A 15,689-nucleotide genomic window follows, 5' to 3' on the forward strand; every position below is an offset into this window, starting at 1 on the left:
CCATTGAAAATAAGAGCATTAATTATTAATAATTATGTAATTCATTAACAATAGATTTTTCGAGAGGTAGCCAACCAATAAAACCACTGCGTATAGCAAGTATACATATGTGTACGATTAAGCTAAGAGAGTCGTTTCGATAAAACAAAAGATGAGGTATTACTCTTGAATTGTTTTCTTGTTGATCACTCTGTACTTAAACAGTTGTGCTTTAGAAATGAATGTTATTTAACTAGAAAAAAAATCTGCAGAGATGATTAGGCAGCAGTAATAATATCTTTAGCAATTCCCCACGAATTGACTCTATTTCTGAAATATGCACGCCGAATATACCAAACGTCTAAAAAAATTATAGCTGCACACATTGTTAAAAAACAAATACATATATTCAAAAAAACGACTTGCAAATGAATGTCAAAGAATTTTCCGAAAGACTGAAAAATGTATGAAGTAATTCACGTTTCGTCAAAGTCAATACATATTACAATTTGATTTTTCTAAAGCACTCTGTACACTTCAGTAAATTGTAGCTTCTTCATCAAAACACATTTTCCGTCAGTTCTTGTCCCTTTGATAAATCTGCATAAACGTAATCGTGTCCAACACCTCCGTGCACGTGGAAAATACCTGAGAAAATATTCTTTTCGATTGGAGCAAAGTAGTTCTCGTGCATTTACGATTGAAACTCGAGCTTTTCCTGTCATGGAAAATGCACTCAAAATATTCCACTGCAATACATTTCCATAAAAACGTCGAAACGGTATCGACTCCGTGATCCTCCAACGTGCGCTATTTGTCGCATGCATATTCAATTAAAAAAATGAAATCCTGCCATTTTGAAAACGTTGGGGGGGTGCGAACGTCACCGGAAATCCCCTCCTCGACGTCCTAATTTCGTAACCGCAAAGTCGAAGCCCCAAACAAGACGTCGACGAGATTACGCACAACAATATTCCGTCGTTATCTCAATAAAAAGAGTTAACATGCGGCGGGTCCGGAAATTTGTGTAGGATAATGTGGCCGTTTCTATTTGGTAGCGCCGAATATGGCACACCATCCATCTTAGTACACGGCCGTAAAACTGACAGGAGGCCAGAGTGTAAGCCCCTGCATAAATAAAACGGTCGTTGAAAAAAAAAATTCCGCCGGATGATCCCCCAACTGTCCGACCTGTCGAACCCAGGAGTGTAACCATCAAATGCGTCGCCGTTGCTAGAAAAGTACGTCGAGAAAAAAATTCATGAGTTGATTTTTTAATGCGGCCCGTACGGGAGAATTCGATTCGATTAACCTATGTCGCAAGTGAGGTGCGTCGGTGGAATTTTATTAATTCATCCAATAAAATCGATGATGGATGTGCATATACGCGAGCCGGTTAATATCGAACCTATTTTGCTCAATATTTAAGTAGAAAATTGCGTGTGACGTTTGAATTTATCGAAGACCGCTATTACCGACTTTATTTTTACATCGGTTGCGGCACGGAGCCACGTACACACTCGCCGCCGCCAACAAAAAGCCTGGAATTAACGAAGTTTCCGTAAGAGTTGTCAGTATAGGCGGACTCCAAACCAATAATCATTTTACCGGTGAATAAATGATGAACGGAGTGCATTAAAAATGTACGAGGACTGTCCGAGGGTGAGGGGTGGTTTTCAATAGTGGCGTTGTGATAGACACGTTACCCGGCAACCGAACGTTCGACACGCGATACCATCGTCAACCGATGAACCACCGATAAACAGATTACAAAGTGTACTCCGTCCGGCCCCCGAAATGACACCCCCGCCGCACTTTTTCCCGATCGACTCGAAGAATTGGCGGATGCGCCGGTCGCGCTACTTATCCGGACCGCGTCCGCTCCGGTTAAAAACGCGTAACGGCCGGCGCCATCTGGGGATCGAGTCGCGACGCGCTCACCGGATGATGTACTGGGCCGCGTTTCTCTCCCCCAATAAAAACGACAGTAATTTCCATCAAGACATGACGAAGATGTCGCTTTGTTGGATCGTGACTGGAAGGCATCACGGTCGCGACGATCACAAACTGGTTGCAATATTCCGATTTTTTCGCTTTTGATAACTGTCACGAGCACCGTTATTAAAACAGACGTCTCCGGTCGCGGTTCCCGCCGTTCGATTTCCGGACGTGGAAAAAATTCCACACCGAAAAATCGAAGGGAAGATTAATGGGCGGCCATTCGAAAGAAATTAATTCGGCTAATCTCGCTTGATCCAGTTACAAAAATTATTTCCCCACGTGGAGGATTCCCACAACAGGTGTGACAATCCCGGGCGGCGGTTCACGGTTAACAAATTCAATTAAACTTCCAAGCAAAAATATCAAAGCGCCGACGGTAACACGTGTCGTCCGGGCTAATACGAAAATTAAAATTTTAATGGGAGGTTTTAGCTGAAAATGATAAATCACCTCGTCGCCAAATGCGGGCAATAATTGGGAACTTTTCGAATGGCTTTCCTGGATGGAGTGGACATATGGATTTTACGTCACTTTATCAAATTTTACTTGAACATTTGCCAACTTTTAGACCCTCTGACGTACCCAAAATTGTGTAAAATTCGGAAACAGAATTATTAACTCCTTTTAGATATAACTAGAAGTAGAAGCTCTTTTTGTGCTTCGCCCAGTTGTCGACCTCAACTGCGTTTCGATCTTCAATCTCTGGGCTTAGCACAAAAAGAAACACTTCTAATCTTAATGATATAATATATCGTGCGTTCAAATGAAATCCTGGGCTGGGAAGGCTTTGGAAACCGTCAATTGTGCTTTTTTTAAAGCGTAGATTAATTGGAGCATGTTGACAGCTAACCTAAAATTTAGAGCCAAAAAATTTTTCTTTTTTTTCTTTCTTTGCAATGTTTTACATCAAAAATAGAATAACGTAACGATTCCTATTCTCGCAGCAAATATCTAAGGGCACCCTTTGCCGAAAACAAACATGTTCAATTATGTCCCGATTAAACATAAATAAATGTCATTCATGCAAACGGCGGGAAATTCAAACTTTACACTGTTCTAAACGGTTTAATTTTTCCAACGCCTACTCAGCCCAGGATTTCATTTGAACGCCCGATACTATATTTTTGAGTATTCTATCCAATTTTAGTGTTTTCTCTAGGAGTCAGTTCTTTATTCATGGTACTGAAGTAACTGTTTGTCATGAACAAGAAACAGTGTACTTTTATATGCAAAAAAATAGTACATTATATCATTAAGAGTAGAAGTGAGTCTTTTTGTGGTAAGCTCAGAGATTGAAGACCGAGACGAAGTCGAGGTTGACAACTGGACGATTAACAATTTTTATCTCGCCTTTTGCAGCTCTACGAAATATAATTTCATGGTTTATCCCAATTGGTGAACTTCTGCAAAACGTGCCTCATCTCTCAATTATAATTTTTACTAAAACATTCGATTTTCCCTCAATCAATGGCACAACGACCGGAACGAACATTAATTCGTGAGCCGCAGATTTCAAAACGGAAACCTTCACCTTTTTGCGGCAATTTTCACCCACGCCGTATTCGCTTTGTCATTAAACGTACATAGATTACCGCAAAACCCTTCCAACGAGGTAAAATTATCATCATTATACGGTATTGCCGTAACGGAACGCAACCGCTTATTACCCCAGACAAAAAGTCACCAGTCACATAAAACTCCCAATCTTACGACGGCCAAAACTCTCGAAATCCTTCTGTCACGAACCCACCCCCCGGAAATTTTGAACCCAACGAACAAACTCTAATTCCCCAACTGTCAACCGGTGCAGTCGTTAACGCACAATTTCACCAGGCGAAGAATTCCGATTGACGCGATTAGACTCTCCTTCTTATCAATTAATTGTTTACACTTGTACGGTCCACAAAACTTTGCATTTCCGCCTGGTGTGTCGACCGACCGGATGCTAAATCGGACCCTCGAAATTGCTCAATTACTTACTCGAACAGATCTTTGATCACGCAAAGCTCGAGAGCTTTATGGGCCGACCGGAAAAAAATATATCGCTTTTAATGGCGGGGGAAAAAACTTTTCGGCCACTCCGATAAATTGATTGGAAATTTATGAGTAATTGCGCCTTCCGACCGGCAATTTTCTAGTTTCATGTAAAATTGCCCGATCGGGGGAAACACATAAATTGGATTGTTAGTTCCCGCATCTCTCTCATTCAATTCTATAATTAAACTTATCGATATTCGTCGTCGATGCGTTCTTTGTGTTGTCGACAAACACGAGCCGGCGACTGTTTTTTTTTCCTCCTTGAGTGTATTTGGATGGCGCCCAAATTAATTCCACCTGGTTCCTCCATTGTCATGACGGACGGACACACATGCCCATCCCAATTAAACAATTGTTTGCCGTTCAACAGCCATAACTGGCACGGTCCATAACCATGAATTATTTATGGGTGGTAGGGCTTGTGGTGATTAATTATGGCGTACGCTACCGGTCGAGTAAAAACCCGACAGTGCTACCAACATAATTGGAACGCCGAATCTTGGAACGCCCGACATGACCCCCAAGCCGCAACCTTGAAGTCCAACTGTTACTCTCGACGGAATGCTCCTCCGCTTCTCTTTTTTGTGCACCAAGAAACCATACAATGGTCCGATTGATGTTAAGTAACTCTGTTCATTTATTAACGTCATCGAATAAAAACAATTGAATCGGAGAACTTGAACCTTGGCCTCCTCTACTAACGCGTCGGAGAGAGATAGCAGCACAGGATAAAAATACCAAACATAAATATTCAACACGGAGAAATCCTTCCAGCTTTCTAAGTGGACATTTTTAAGCGCGCCAATTCATTTTTCAAATTTCCTAGATAACTAATCGTCTGTACAAAGCTCCAGACGACGGTCATTATCTAATCTGGTAAACCAAAACCAATAAAATTTAATTGCGTTTTAACAACATTAAACACTGAAACGTTTCGTCCGGCAACAAATTCATACAAATGCGGTAACGTAGAATCGGAAACACGTTTTTGCTCTGATTCCCTCGGTTTTGTCCCGATGAAAATCTTGTTTGTAATAATTTACAAAAACACACGTCCAAATGCAGCGTCGTTTGCGACTTCCCCAAACAGAAACTTCAACCGCAAATCACTTTTTAGAGGCGCGCCTCTTCGGAATTTATCTGGTCGCCATTTCTTTAATTAATCGCTGTCATGGGCCATTTCCACTTAGTAAAATGGCCTCGTTTCTGTTGGTGTGATTTTTTTGGGCGGCGTTGCGAGAAAAAGCCAATCCTGTGTTGGCGGCGATGACAAAGGACGCCGACGAAATGGGACATTTTTTACCGGAAGGGTACGTCCAACAGGAGAATCTTCCAGTCGGCATGTGGAAATTTTCAGGTCGCGTAAACCGGAAATTTGCATTGCAAACAGATGCACGAGGTCACGTGGATGACGTCCCCAACGTTTCCCCAATGCAATCCGGTGAAGCAAGAAGTTGCGCCTTTGTTTGGACTCCAGAATTCTTTTCTTACATTTTCTTCTTTGCTTCCAAAGAACCACCAACCAAAAATGTCTTCAACTGCATTTCCACTGCCGATTCATCTTATCACGACTCTTAACCTTTTCAACAATCGTTTTTACAATTATCGATGATTTAACAACCTCGACCTCTGACACTGCCGTTGTCGCAAGCCTTAAAATAAAATTTTTGATAGCCGAGCGTCGAGATATCTTTCAAATCCTTTGCGGCAAAGTCGTATCGTTCGTTCCCTTTGGCAAATTTTTATCTGACACATATCTTGCGTTGCCACATTCGCTTGACAAAATTATTAACCCATATCTGATGTTTTATTTTGCGCAATATAATGGTTGTAAAAACGAAATGGAATGGAAGTATCGGCTTACGAGTCGAAAAAGTCCGATAATGACAGGCATAACGGTTTCACTTAGGGGTGTTTTATCTTGTGCAATCCGATTCGTGGAATGTTTCGCCGGCATATGGTGCTGCCTCTTGCAGCAAGTGCTAATCGCGCAGATTGGCATACGATGTCTGGAGCGGATTAAGTTATCAAAAAGACAACACGAACCGAACGAGATCGATATCTTCATTTTTTAGTCCGGTGGGGGAGATTCCGGACAAAAGACTTCCCCCAGGCGATCATTCCTCTCAACATGATTGCACATCATTACATCAATAAGTTTTAGATTCTTATCATGAACCGTATTTTCTCCCCGTTGGACCCGATAGTTAGCTCTTCTCGCTTTTCAGTTCCGGACCCGAAAAACAGACACCCGAATGATCCACCGTTCCCCGATTAGACTCCATTTTGAAAACAAACCCATAAAACGGAACGTATCAAACTGAACCGCCTACGATTTCGTATATGTTTATTTTTATTATTTTATTTACAACACGGAAAAAAATCTGAAATATACCGGACCGCCTGGCGAAGCCACCAAATTTACGTGTTTTTCTTGTTGGTATTTTTAAAATTGAACCGAAGCGTTCGCTTGGTCGGTTTCCCTCGTTATTAAAAAAACCGTAAATATGGGGAAAACGGAACTAATTAAGCGCAATTTTCTACAACCGTTGGACCGCTAACCGCGACATTAATCATGTGGTAATAATTAAGTTGGGGCCAAGAAAGATCGCGTAAGAACAAGACGAGCGTGTAATTTATCGTGTGTTTGTCCAAATTATATAAATCACCGCCTGGCACAATCACAGACAATTCTATCGACCGGGACCCGAAAATAGTTCGTTGTACTTGAATCGGGCCCAGAGTGGAAAATATGTTTGTGGGAAAAACGAGGCGACAATCGATTTTTCGTCCAATCGAGGCGCGTTATAAATCACTCAAATTACAATTTACAAAATTGAAACTTTCTCTAATGGTGTATGACTGTCAGGAAAAATGTATGGGCGGGTTGATGGGGCGGCGAACGCGCTCCGGGGACGAATCGCTGTATTCAAATTAGCATTTTAAGCGGCGATCTGTATTCATACACTAGAAGATGAGAATATTTCGTATATTTACATAATGTGGAACACTCACTAATGCATTACGAGCGAGTTCGAATTCAATTTGACCACGCCAATGAAATAAAAGAAACTTTCGCTGAAAAGGCGCCCAAATAAAACTAAAGTTTCACCGGAAATTCTCGCCGCCCTTCAATTTTTAATTCCACGATATGGCTCCCAAAATCCAATTGTGCGAAATCAAACGAGACGACGCTTTTGAATCCTAATCTGCGATCGATTCATGCAAACCCGTCCAATGTAATTCTCCAAAGCATCATTGTTCAAATTACTGAATGCTTGATAATTTACGACCGACTACAGAACTTTCCATTATTAAACCAGGTATTATGTTAATTTATAATTACGGCGCGTTTCGTGTATTGTACATTTACAAAACTTCCAACAACGCTGCGAACTTCCAGTCGAAAAAAGTTTGGTTAGGGTTGCTCTTGACAGGTGGATTCGGCAACTTGACGGACCTAAAAACCGAAGAAAACTCAAGTCCCTAATTGGTAGTTGACAGTTCAATTGTGATTTCTGCGAGCAACAGGGAAAAATTCAAACTGAGGCGAAGTTTAAAACATTGTTCGCATCGGCGAGCCTTGGCAGCTGTTCAAAGCATGACCCCGTTCCCAAATCAATTGTTTTGGGGCAATTGTGTTGTAATCGCGATGAGCAGCCTGGGTGCGATAAGATAAGAAGCGACGTCGTAAGATTCGTCGAGTAATGTTGGAGGAGTCTTTGTTGTAAGGACGCGGTTCTTTCGTCCGACGCGTTTTCCTTGACATTGGCAGTGTTAGCAAAGAATCGGTTTGCGAGCGTTTGAAACGTACCAGGCCCGCGGGCTCTCTGCCAAGCATTAGTACAACAATGGGACCCCAGACATGTCAAATTTTTGGCGTCCCTTTGTGCCGTCTGTCAGTGCACCCGCTAGTCCGACTTGTTTTTGCGGCGGGTAATAAATTTAATGTCGGCCGCAATAAACAAATGTACCTGGAATTTGAACAAAAATAAACAAAACGAGCACGAACGAGTCCGTGCATTTGTATCGATTGACGATAAGCCTAATGTCGGATAAATTGAATACAGTGCACATCACGATAAAATATTACTCGACAAAGGCACTTTCCGGGTGTAGCAAAGCCGAGTTGCTAGGGAACATTATTGGTACAACAAACGTAAAAATACACAAATTATTCGATTGTCCACATGAAATCATTATCGCGAACATGCGACTCGGGTTGGGACAGATACGACGGACGAAATTGCGTTACGGACGCAATTACTGTCCCATTATCACATGGCAACGCAAAGGACAAAGGGTTCGACGAAATTTCAACGGCCGGTAGGGTGGTTCAACAACCGGCTCCATCGCCACTAGATCGCCGCATCCACGACGGTTTTCTAACAAGTTCTGGACAAAACTCACCTGACACTATTCCTTGGCGAACACAGAATTTCAAAAAACACGAAAAAAAATGGTTACAAACGGCAATGGCGTCAGAGGATGCTAAATTATGTATGCTTGTTGATAAAGCACATACCCCTTGGAACACGCATGACCGACATTTTGTACAAAAATGCGACGAGCGCGCCATCTAACCGCGCGACCGGCGGATTCCTGCAATACCGACACAGAACAACGATTATCTGCGTGAAATGCATTATTTTCAGAGTATACGTCATTTTTCGAAAAATTTCAATTACAATGTTATAAATAAGTACTGCAACAAATAGCCCCATGAACTATCTACATTATCTACTCCTAAACTTTCAGCTCTGCAGCTATGCAACCAGTATTACACGTTTCACGGTTTCAAAATAAATCCTTTCGATATTTTTTTAACAACATCTTTTTCGTATTCTTCGTTTTAATAGTTTTTGATAATAAAATCCTACTTTCAACAATTTTATGCTTCCGATTTCAGTTTTTAACAAAGTTGTCTTCGTTACCGACCGAACTTGTGACATTATAACAAATTTCAAATGCAGTAAAATGGGGAACGATATAAAACTTCCAATTTCGCAACGCAGAGAGGAGCAACAAATTCAAAGTACTGAAGAAAATAAAACAAAATGCCAATTGAGTATGTTCCTAGTCAATGTTCATAGAATCGTCGACGTTTTCCGTTTCTTTGTAGATTATGAAATTGAGAGGATCTCAGACGAAATAAGGATAATCAATCAGAAAATCGACCGACTGGAACTGAATTTGAAGCAAATAAGACACAACGTTCAATATTATAAAGTTTTAATCATGGTGAGTAGCATAAGAGTGTTATGTATTTGTAATTCAAGTTTTGCAGGATATGTCCACCAAACTGCATCAGATTAAACAGGATCAAGTTAATATTGGTCTGACTGATGAAAATTACGTGGAAAAAGCTAAACGATATTTGGACAGTTTAGATGAATTTTGTTGTGAAGCTGAAACAGGTAAGTACTTTAATCTGGCATTGTATGTTATTACCATTGAAGTTATGTAGATGAAATGAATGCAGAAGGCTATTCCCACGCTGATATTTCCGTTTTAGAGGACAGAGTGATCTCACTAAATCAAGAAGTGTCAACAAATGACAAAATAATCGCAAAAAGAATTGAAAAACTGTCTACAAATTAAAATAACTTTCATTTCTAGTTACATAAGTATAAATATTTTAATTTTGCAAGAAATTATTACACAACAAAAAAAGTTACATGTGTATATTTTTATTTTATTTGTCTTGAAACACTTCAAAATCATACTCAGTGTCTTTCATTTGTTGTTGAACTAAAGCTGTTTTTGTCCTTATATCTTTTTCCAGTATGGAATTTTCCTCTTTGATTTTTTTAATGCGAGCTTGAAGTTGCTCTTTCATTAACCTCAGATGCTTTGCAGATGCTACGCTTAGCGTTTGCTCGCTGGAAAGCGGCGATCTGAAATGTAATTTGTTAACAGCACAAGTGACACAAAGCACCAAATCCTACCGAACATCTGCAGTCTCGCTACATTTAAATTGTTTAAGCATTTCTAGCTTCTCGCTCACACCGTTCGCCGCCCAAACGTCGTTGAGAGTCTTCTGTAATTCTGCGGCGATGCATTTGCGTAAATTATCGGCGATTTCGCCGGGGCAGTGTTCAACGTTGGCCACGGTTTCACCCACGTCGGCCGCGCTGTAACCCCAACACACGATAAAAACTCGAAAAAGTGCACTTTCGAGACTAGCCACTGTCGTTTAGAAGAGCGGTCAGGCCGGGACTGGTGCAATATGAGTAAATAGAAACATATTTGCACAAGTCACAACCTAACTGATCGTTCCGTGCTCGTAAATGCAAATACTCGAAGCAGTCGAGAACCGACAAAAGTAAATGTAGGTGTCAAAATGGAAACGAGAAAGAGCCGTTACAAAGAATTTCAACAAAGCTTAGGGCATTGACTTTTCGTACCTGACGCCTGAAGGGATCTCTTCCGCTATTTTTTCTAGAGTGGCCAATGCAAGTTGCGGATTGTCTTTGTACTCGTTCATTGTTGGGAAAACTGTGACGCAACTCAGTTCTTGCGCTTTTTTCACAAAGTGCAGGTTTTGCGCAAAGTTTGGCGCGATATCTGCGTAAACAGAAAAAAGTTTTGAAAAAGTTAACGACAAAGACATGCGCAAATGTCAAGCGACATTTTTAATTGGGCCGATAACGCAGAGCACTGTTATCCCGAAAGATTAAATTATATCCTGTAATTAATCACTATTATTTTTATCATCGTTATTTCCTTTTATTAGTAAATGATGGTACACATTGAAATCGAATAAAAATAAAATTTACTTTAAAAAAATTTCACCTCAGACTTAGGAGCACAGTAGATCACGTTTAATTCACGGTAGTTCCACTAAATCTGAGTAACTTCACTATATAACTTCCCATGTAGTTCATTTGTCCGTGCACGTGTGAAATGTAAACCATGTTTGGAAAATAGTTTTTCGCGTTAATTTTTGTAATTATACGTTATATCAGAAATCAGTGCTTAGACGCATAATTTAGTGAATAAAATTCTTCACACCATGGACGTGTCAGATGAGGTGAGTCAACATGACATTTTGAGGTTAGGAATTTAAATTTATAATATCTTTTTTGAAAGGACCAGGATATTAGCGACAATTCTTTGGCTGAAAGCGTTGACGATGAGCAACGCGTAAGCAAAAGAAAGTCGCACCAGAATGGTCACGGCCCTTTGAAAAAAGTAAAATATGATGACATAACCTCAAAAACATCCAACAAGAGCAAAAACGAACTTTACAAACCTCCTACGGTCGAGGAACTCAACGAGTTAAAAGAGACGCAGAATTTATACAACAATAACTTGTTTCGTTTGCAAATTGAGGAACTGATCAAGGAGGTGAAAATCAAAAACAAACACAGAAACGCGTTTAAGATGTGGTATCAGTCGTTTCAGTCTTTATTAGATGAATTGCCGGACTTTAACATTCCGTTGTCAGGTATTAAAAAGAAGGCAAAAAAAAAGCTGTCAGATACAGATAGACTGGTCAATGATATTGCTGACATAACAATTAAATGTGATCAAGATTTTATTCTGAGGTTTGTCAAGCCTGAAATGAATGAGTTGTTCGGTTTGGATAAGATCAACGCGTGGCCGGGCCCCAAGCTACGCGTAAACATCAATCTCAAAATGCCTAGAGCGTATTTCAATGTGAAAGACTATTTAAACAATCGCTACTTTGTGAAAAGGCATTACTATCTAGCTTACATTTGTCATTTCCTCAAAGAAAAAAATATCGAGGGCGAGGTTCAATGGTCATTTCACAACAACAACAGTCTCTTGCCTACTTTGCAAGTAAACCTGAACGAAAAAATCACAGTCAACATTTTCGCCACTCCCGTCGAGAATTACTTCAAACCTTCGCGCTTCCTCCCCGACGTAAACAACGTTAAAATAAATACTTTCGATTCGAGCCCCACATCCCAAGCACCGACGCCTTTTTACAACGCCTCGCTAGTTCACGACGTCACTCTCACCGCCAACAATTTATTCATTCGCGAAAATTTGTCTGAATTGAGCAACGCACAAGAGGCGATCAAGTTGATTTACGTGTGGTTAGCTCAACGGGAATTGAATGCGGGTTTGGGGTCATTTACGGAGGACTTGATCGTCTATTTCGTGGCGTACTTGTACGCCAAGAAAAGAATCAACAAGCACATGAGCTCATATCAGATTCTCAGAAACTTTTGGAATTTTTTGAGCGAGACCGACTTGACGAAGAGTCCGATCAGTCTCGGCGACGACTCGAAGTCTTTGGAGTCGTTCCAGGAGAATTACGATGTGGTGTTTTTGGATATAACTGGTTGCTACAACGTGACGGCCTTCTTAAATTCGGGTGTTTATAAGAAAATAAAAAGCGAGTGTGGGATCGCGTTCAAGCTTTTGGATGATGGCGGAATCAACGCGTTCCACTCGTTGTTCATCACCAAATTACCAGTTGAGCTTCAGTATGATCTAGTCTTGACCTTGAAGAGCGACTCGCGTTTTGATAACATCGCCGATAAGATGAGCGAAGACGAGAGAACAAAATTTTTGGGTTTGAGTGAACTGTTCGTGGTGAAACATGTAGAGGATGTTTTGAACAGAGGGTTTAATAAGAGGGCCTCGCTCATCGTTCCCATAGTTGGGCAAAATGAATTTAACAAGATGTCATTTGGAATTAATTTGGACCCCAGCAATGCTTTCGGTATTCTAGAGATGGGACCGGCTCTCAACGACCCCAAAGAGAAGGAGTTTAGAGAGTTTTGGGGCGAACTCTCCACGGATCGTAGGTACAGAGGTTTTCTACGCCTAAAAAAACATATATTTCTAAGACGTAAACGAATTTTAGATTCAAGGACGGTTCGGTATGCGTGGCCGTTTATTTCAAAACCGAGACCATCAAAGAAAAACGCGAAATTATCAAAAAAATCGTAAATTGGGTCGTGTCTGAAAAGCTTCAGCTTGAGTACAAACTGCACTACGACAGCTTTGAAGAACTGTTGGTAAATAAGAAGATTTCCGCCTCTTATCCCATGGGTACAAACGAAGAGTGTTGCTTGAGAGCGATCACCTCGAGCGACGATTTGGGGAAGAAACTGCGCGGGTTGGAAATGCCTCTGTCCATAACGGGGGTGCAAGGAATTTCAGACACTTTCAGCTACACCGAAGTTTTCCCTCCGGTTCCGAGCAATTACAGAAGCGGGGGCAAAGTCACCACGACTTTGGAAAATAACATAGTGATGAACGAAAAGCGAGTCGGAGTTGTCCCAAGATATGTCAAACCGATCGAGTGCGTCCTTCAGTTAGGTAAACTTTGACAAAAACCACGACCTGCTGTATTATTAGCGCTAGTAAACGTGCGTTTTTTAGGGTAATTATTCATCTTAAGTTTTTGTCACCGAGAATTGTTCTTGTTCAAATGACATTTTGAATTTGAAGTCAAAAAACTCCCATGTTTTTTGCTGCTTTGAAATTAAATGCATGAATTTTTTCCTTATTGTTCGTTGTTTTTGTGTTTAGTGTTGTAATTGTTCATTGTTATATTACGTATTGATTATTATTTTTAGTGAAACGTCCGTTTTGTGACGCCCTCATCGGCGGAAATTGGTTTTTTCTCGGAAACATTTTCGTAATGCATTTTTAATGAAATGAACAGGCCGATTATAATACGGCAGGTCGTGACTCGTACAAAAAAGAGATATGGGCGGCTGTGGAAATTTTTTTTTTGCAAACGTAGGATGTAATTATTCGGACATGGCCTCCTAGACCGAAAGAGAAAGTCTCTTAAGAGACTTTACACAGCTCCCTTTTATCTCTCTTTTCATTGATCACATTATAAAATCCCCTTTTTTAAATTTTAGAACACAGTTCCAAGTGGCCCAAAGACTTGGAGAGCATCCGTCGGATGAAAACCGCATTTTATCTAGAAATTTCGAAGTCGTTGTCCAAGAAGCACAAAATCGTCTCGAGCGTCAAACCCGACTGTTTGGACGTCTTGTACGAAGGATACGTCTTCAGGTACCGACTGTACATCTCCCGAGAGGTGGGTTTTTTAAAAAGGGAGACCACCACCAACGGAGTGACCGTCTACAAGGAGACGCCAGAGAGCAGAGAGATGGAAATGAGACTCAACATTCTGCCCAAACTGACCGGAGCCCTGAAGGGACTGCAGTCGCAATATCCGAGCTTCGGCCCCACAACCGCTCTGGTAAAGCGGTGGTTGCGCTCGCACTTAATCGACAACTATCTTTTCCCCGATGACGTCATCAATTTACTAAGCGCCTCTCTGTTCATCAACCAATCACCATTCTCTACTCCCAACACCCCACAAGTCGGCTTTTTGCGCTTCTTAAAATTTTTTGCAGAACTACAATGGCACATCCAGCCAGTCGTTGTCAGTTTTAACGACGAAATAACGAGTGAGTCGCGTTGAAACTGGTTTGTCCCAGTTTAATTTGTGTTTGTAGAGGAGACCATCGCTGAAATCGACTCGAAGCTGATGCAGAATCGTGAGGCTTGGCCGGACCTCTTCGTCGCCATGCCCTACGACGACTGCACTTCTTCGTTCACCAAAACCGCACCTTCTAAAGCGGTTTTGAGGAGGGTCAAGCATCTCGCGAGTGAAACTCTGAGTTTCGTCACAAAAATCGTTAAAGAAGAGAGTCTTACAATCGTAAAGGATTTGTTCATTCCGAATCTCGACGGTTACGATGTTCTTATACAGCTGCGCCCTCTGTTGAATCCGGTGCGGCACGAGCAAGTCATTGGAGATGAGTTGGAGGGGCAAGTTGTCCTGAAAGATTTTGATGCCGGTGAAAGCACTAAATTACCGATTACCGGATTTAATCCGGTGCAATGCTATTTGAGGGAGTTGCGCAATAATTACGGCGATTTTGCCAACTTTTTTCACGATACCTACGGTGGAAACGTAATTGGAGTGTTATGGATTCCTAAAGCTTTGGAAGATAAAGACTTCAAGGTGAGGTGAAAGAGAAATGCGTAAGTATTTTTTTGATTGTCGTTTTTGCAGATTTCAAATGTGAATGGAAGGAAACTAGTTGACGGAAAATTGGTTTTAAATGTGGACGCTTTGATAGAGGACTTTTATGTTTTAGGAAAGGACTTGGTGAAGTCAATTGACAAAAGATAATAAAGTGATTGATATAAATAAATGCTATTTTATTTTAATAATTCCATTTTACAAATAATCACTAACAGATCACTTTTGCGGCGCCTGATGCTCAATAACAAGCTTGTCTGTACTATAGAGTTGTCCAACAATTGCCTGAAAATTGTTGCAAAGATAAAAATGACAAAACATGAAGACAGTCACAGTACTTGTCTTTTGATTACTTCCAAACTCTTGGTTCCTTCTTCCAATTTTTGCATTATCACATTTTTATCTGATAAGTGTTTAGTTTCTCTAAAACTGTCGCGTATTCTCCTCAGGGCATATTGTCTGGCAATCAGATGCAAGACATGCAAGAAATTTATTTCTTAAAAAAATCACTTACCTGAAATTATAAGCCGGAAACTTCTTCGATTCCCTAATTAGTGCTTTATACAGCTGTAACGCCTGACTTTTACTCATGTCGATAATAGTCTTCAAACTTTCCGTGACCTGCGACTTAACCTAAAATAATTTGAGGTTATGTCCGCACGTTGACATAACCTAAAAA

General features: G+C 40.8%; 3 protein-coding genes and 1 long non-coding RNA gene across 6 annotated transcripts in view; 2 read left to right on the forward strand and 2 right to left on the reverse strand.

Annotated features, from left to right (window-relative positions):
* Positions 1-8,580, reverse strand: part of HnRNP-K (Heterogeneous nuclear ribonucleoprotein K) — a 57,316-nt gene extending 48,736 nt beyond the window's left edge. For 2 of the 3 annotated variants that reach the window (XM_069039339.1, XM_069039341.1), the window contains exon 1: positions 8,428-8,580. The gene's annotated coding sequence lies outside the window, so the exon portion shown is untranslated. The remainder of the gene's footprint in view (positions 1-8,427) is intronic. The other variant, XM_069039342.1, reaches the window with a different exon arrangement.
* Positions 8,581-9,291: 711 nt separating this feature from the next.
* LOC138124380 (uncharacterized) lies at positions 9,292-9,694 on the forward strand. Its single transcript, XR_011157124.1, has 2 exons — positions 9,292-9,434; positions 9,533-9,694. It is a non-coding gene; the product is annotated as an uncharacterized lncRNA (long non-coding RNA).
* A 1,186-nt stretch (positions 9,695-10,880) lies between these two features.
* On the forward strand, positions 10,881-15,182 carry Mat89Ba (nucleolar protein 6 Mat89Ba). Its single transcript, XM_069039287.1, has 6 exons — positions 10,881-11,050; positions 11,110-12,800; positions 12,860-13,317; positions 13,872-14,429; positions 14,478-14,989; positions 15,041-15,182. Exons 1-6 carry the CDS (start codon positions 11,033-11,035, stop codon positions 15,158-15,160), a joined length of 3,357 nt encoding a protein of 1,118 aa, XP_068895388.1. The 5' UTR covers positions 10,881-11,032; the 3' UTR covers positions 15,161-15,182.
* Positions 15,169-15,665, reverse strand: bcn92 (LYR motif-containing protein bcn92). Its single transcript, XM_069039405.1, has 3 exons — positions 15,525-15,665; positions 15,349-15,469; positions 15,169-15,295 (listed from the first exon to the last, which is right to left on the reverse strand). The coding sequence occupies exons 1-3, from the start codon at positions 15,599-15,601 to the stop codon at positions 15,230-15,232; spliced, it is 264 nt and encodes an 87-aa protein (XP_068895506.1). The 5' UTR covers positions 15,602-15,665; the 3' UTR covers positions 15,169-15,229.
* Positions 15,666-15,689: the final 24 nt, after the last annotated feature.

This window comes from Tenebrio molitor, chromosome 2, assembly GCF_963966145.1.
Source record: "Tenebrio molitor chromosome 2, icTenMoli1.1, whole genome shotgun sequence".
Taxonomy (NCBI): domain Eukaryota; kingdom Metazoa; phylum Arthropoda; class Insecta; order Coleoptera; family Tenebrionidae; genus Tenebrio; species Tenebrio molitor.

Bases quoted from the DNA above. Each gene is read 5' to 3' on its own strand.
- Mat89Ba (XM_069039287.1), top strand. The intron at 13,318-13,871 runs GTAAACTTTGAC...TTTAAATTTTAG, and splicing joins CGAGTGCGTCCTTCAGTTAG to AACACAGTTCCAAGTGGCCC. The intron at 14,430-14,477 runs GTGAGTCGCGTT...TTGTGTTTGTAG, and splicing joins TTTTAACGACGAAATAACGA to AGGAGACCATCGCTGAAATC.
- bcn92 (XM_069039405.1), bottom strand. From the start codon at position 15,601: ATGAGTAAAAGTCAGGCGTTACAGCTGTATAAAGCACTAATTAGGGAA. The intron at 15,470-15,524 runs GTAAGTGATTTT...TCTGATTGCCAG, and splicing joins TTTCCGGCTTATAATTTCAG to ACAATATGCCCTGAGGAGAA. The intron at 15,296-15,348 runs GTACTGTGACTG...AACAATTTTCAG, and splicing joins TGGAAGTAATCAAAAGACAA to GCAATTGTTGGACAACTCTA.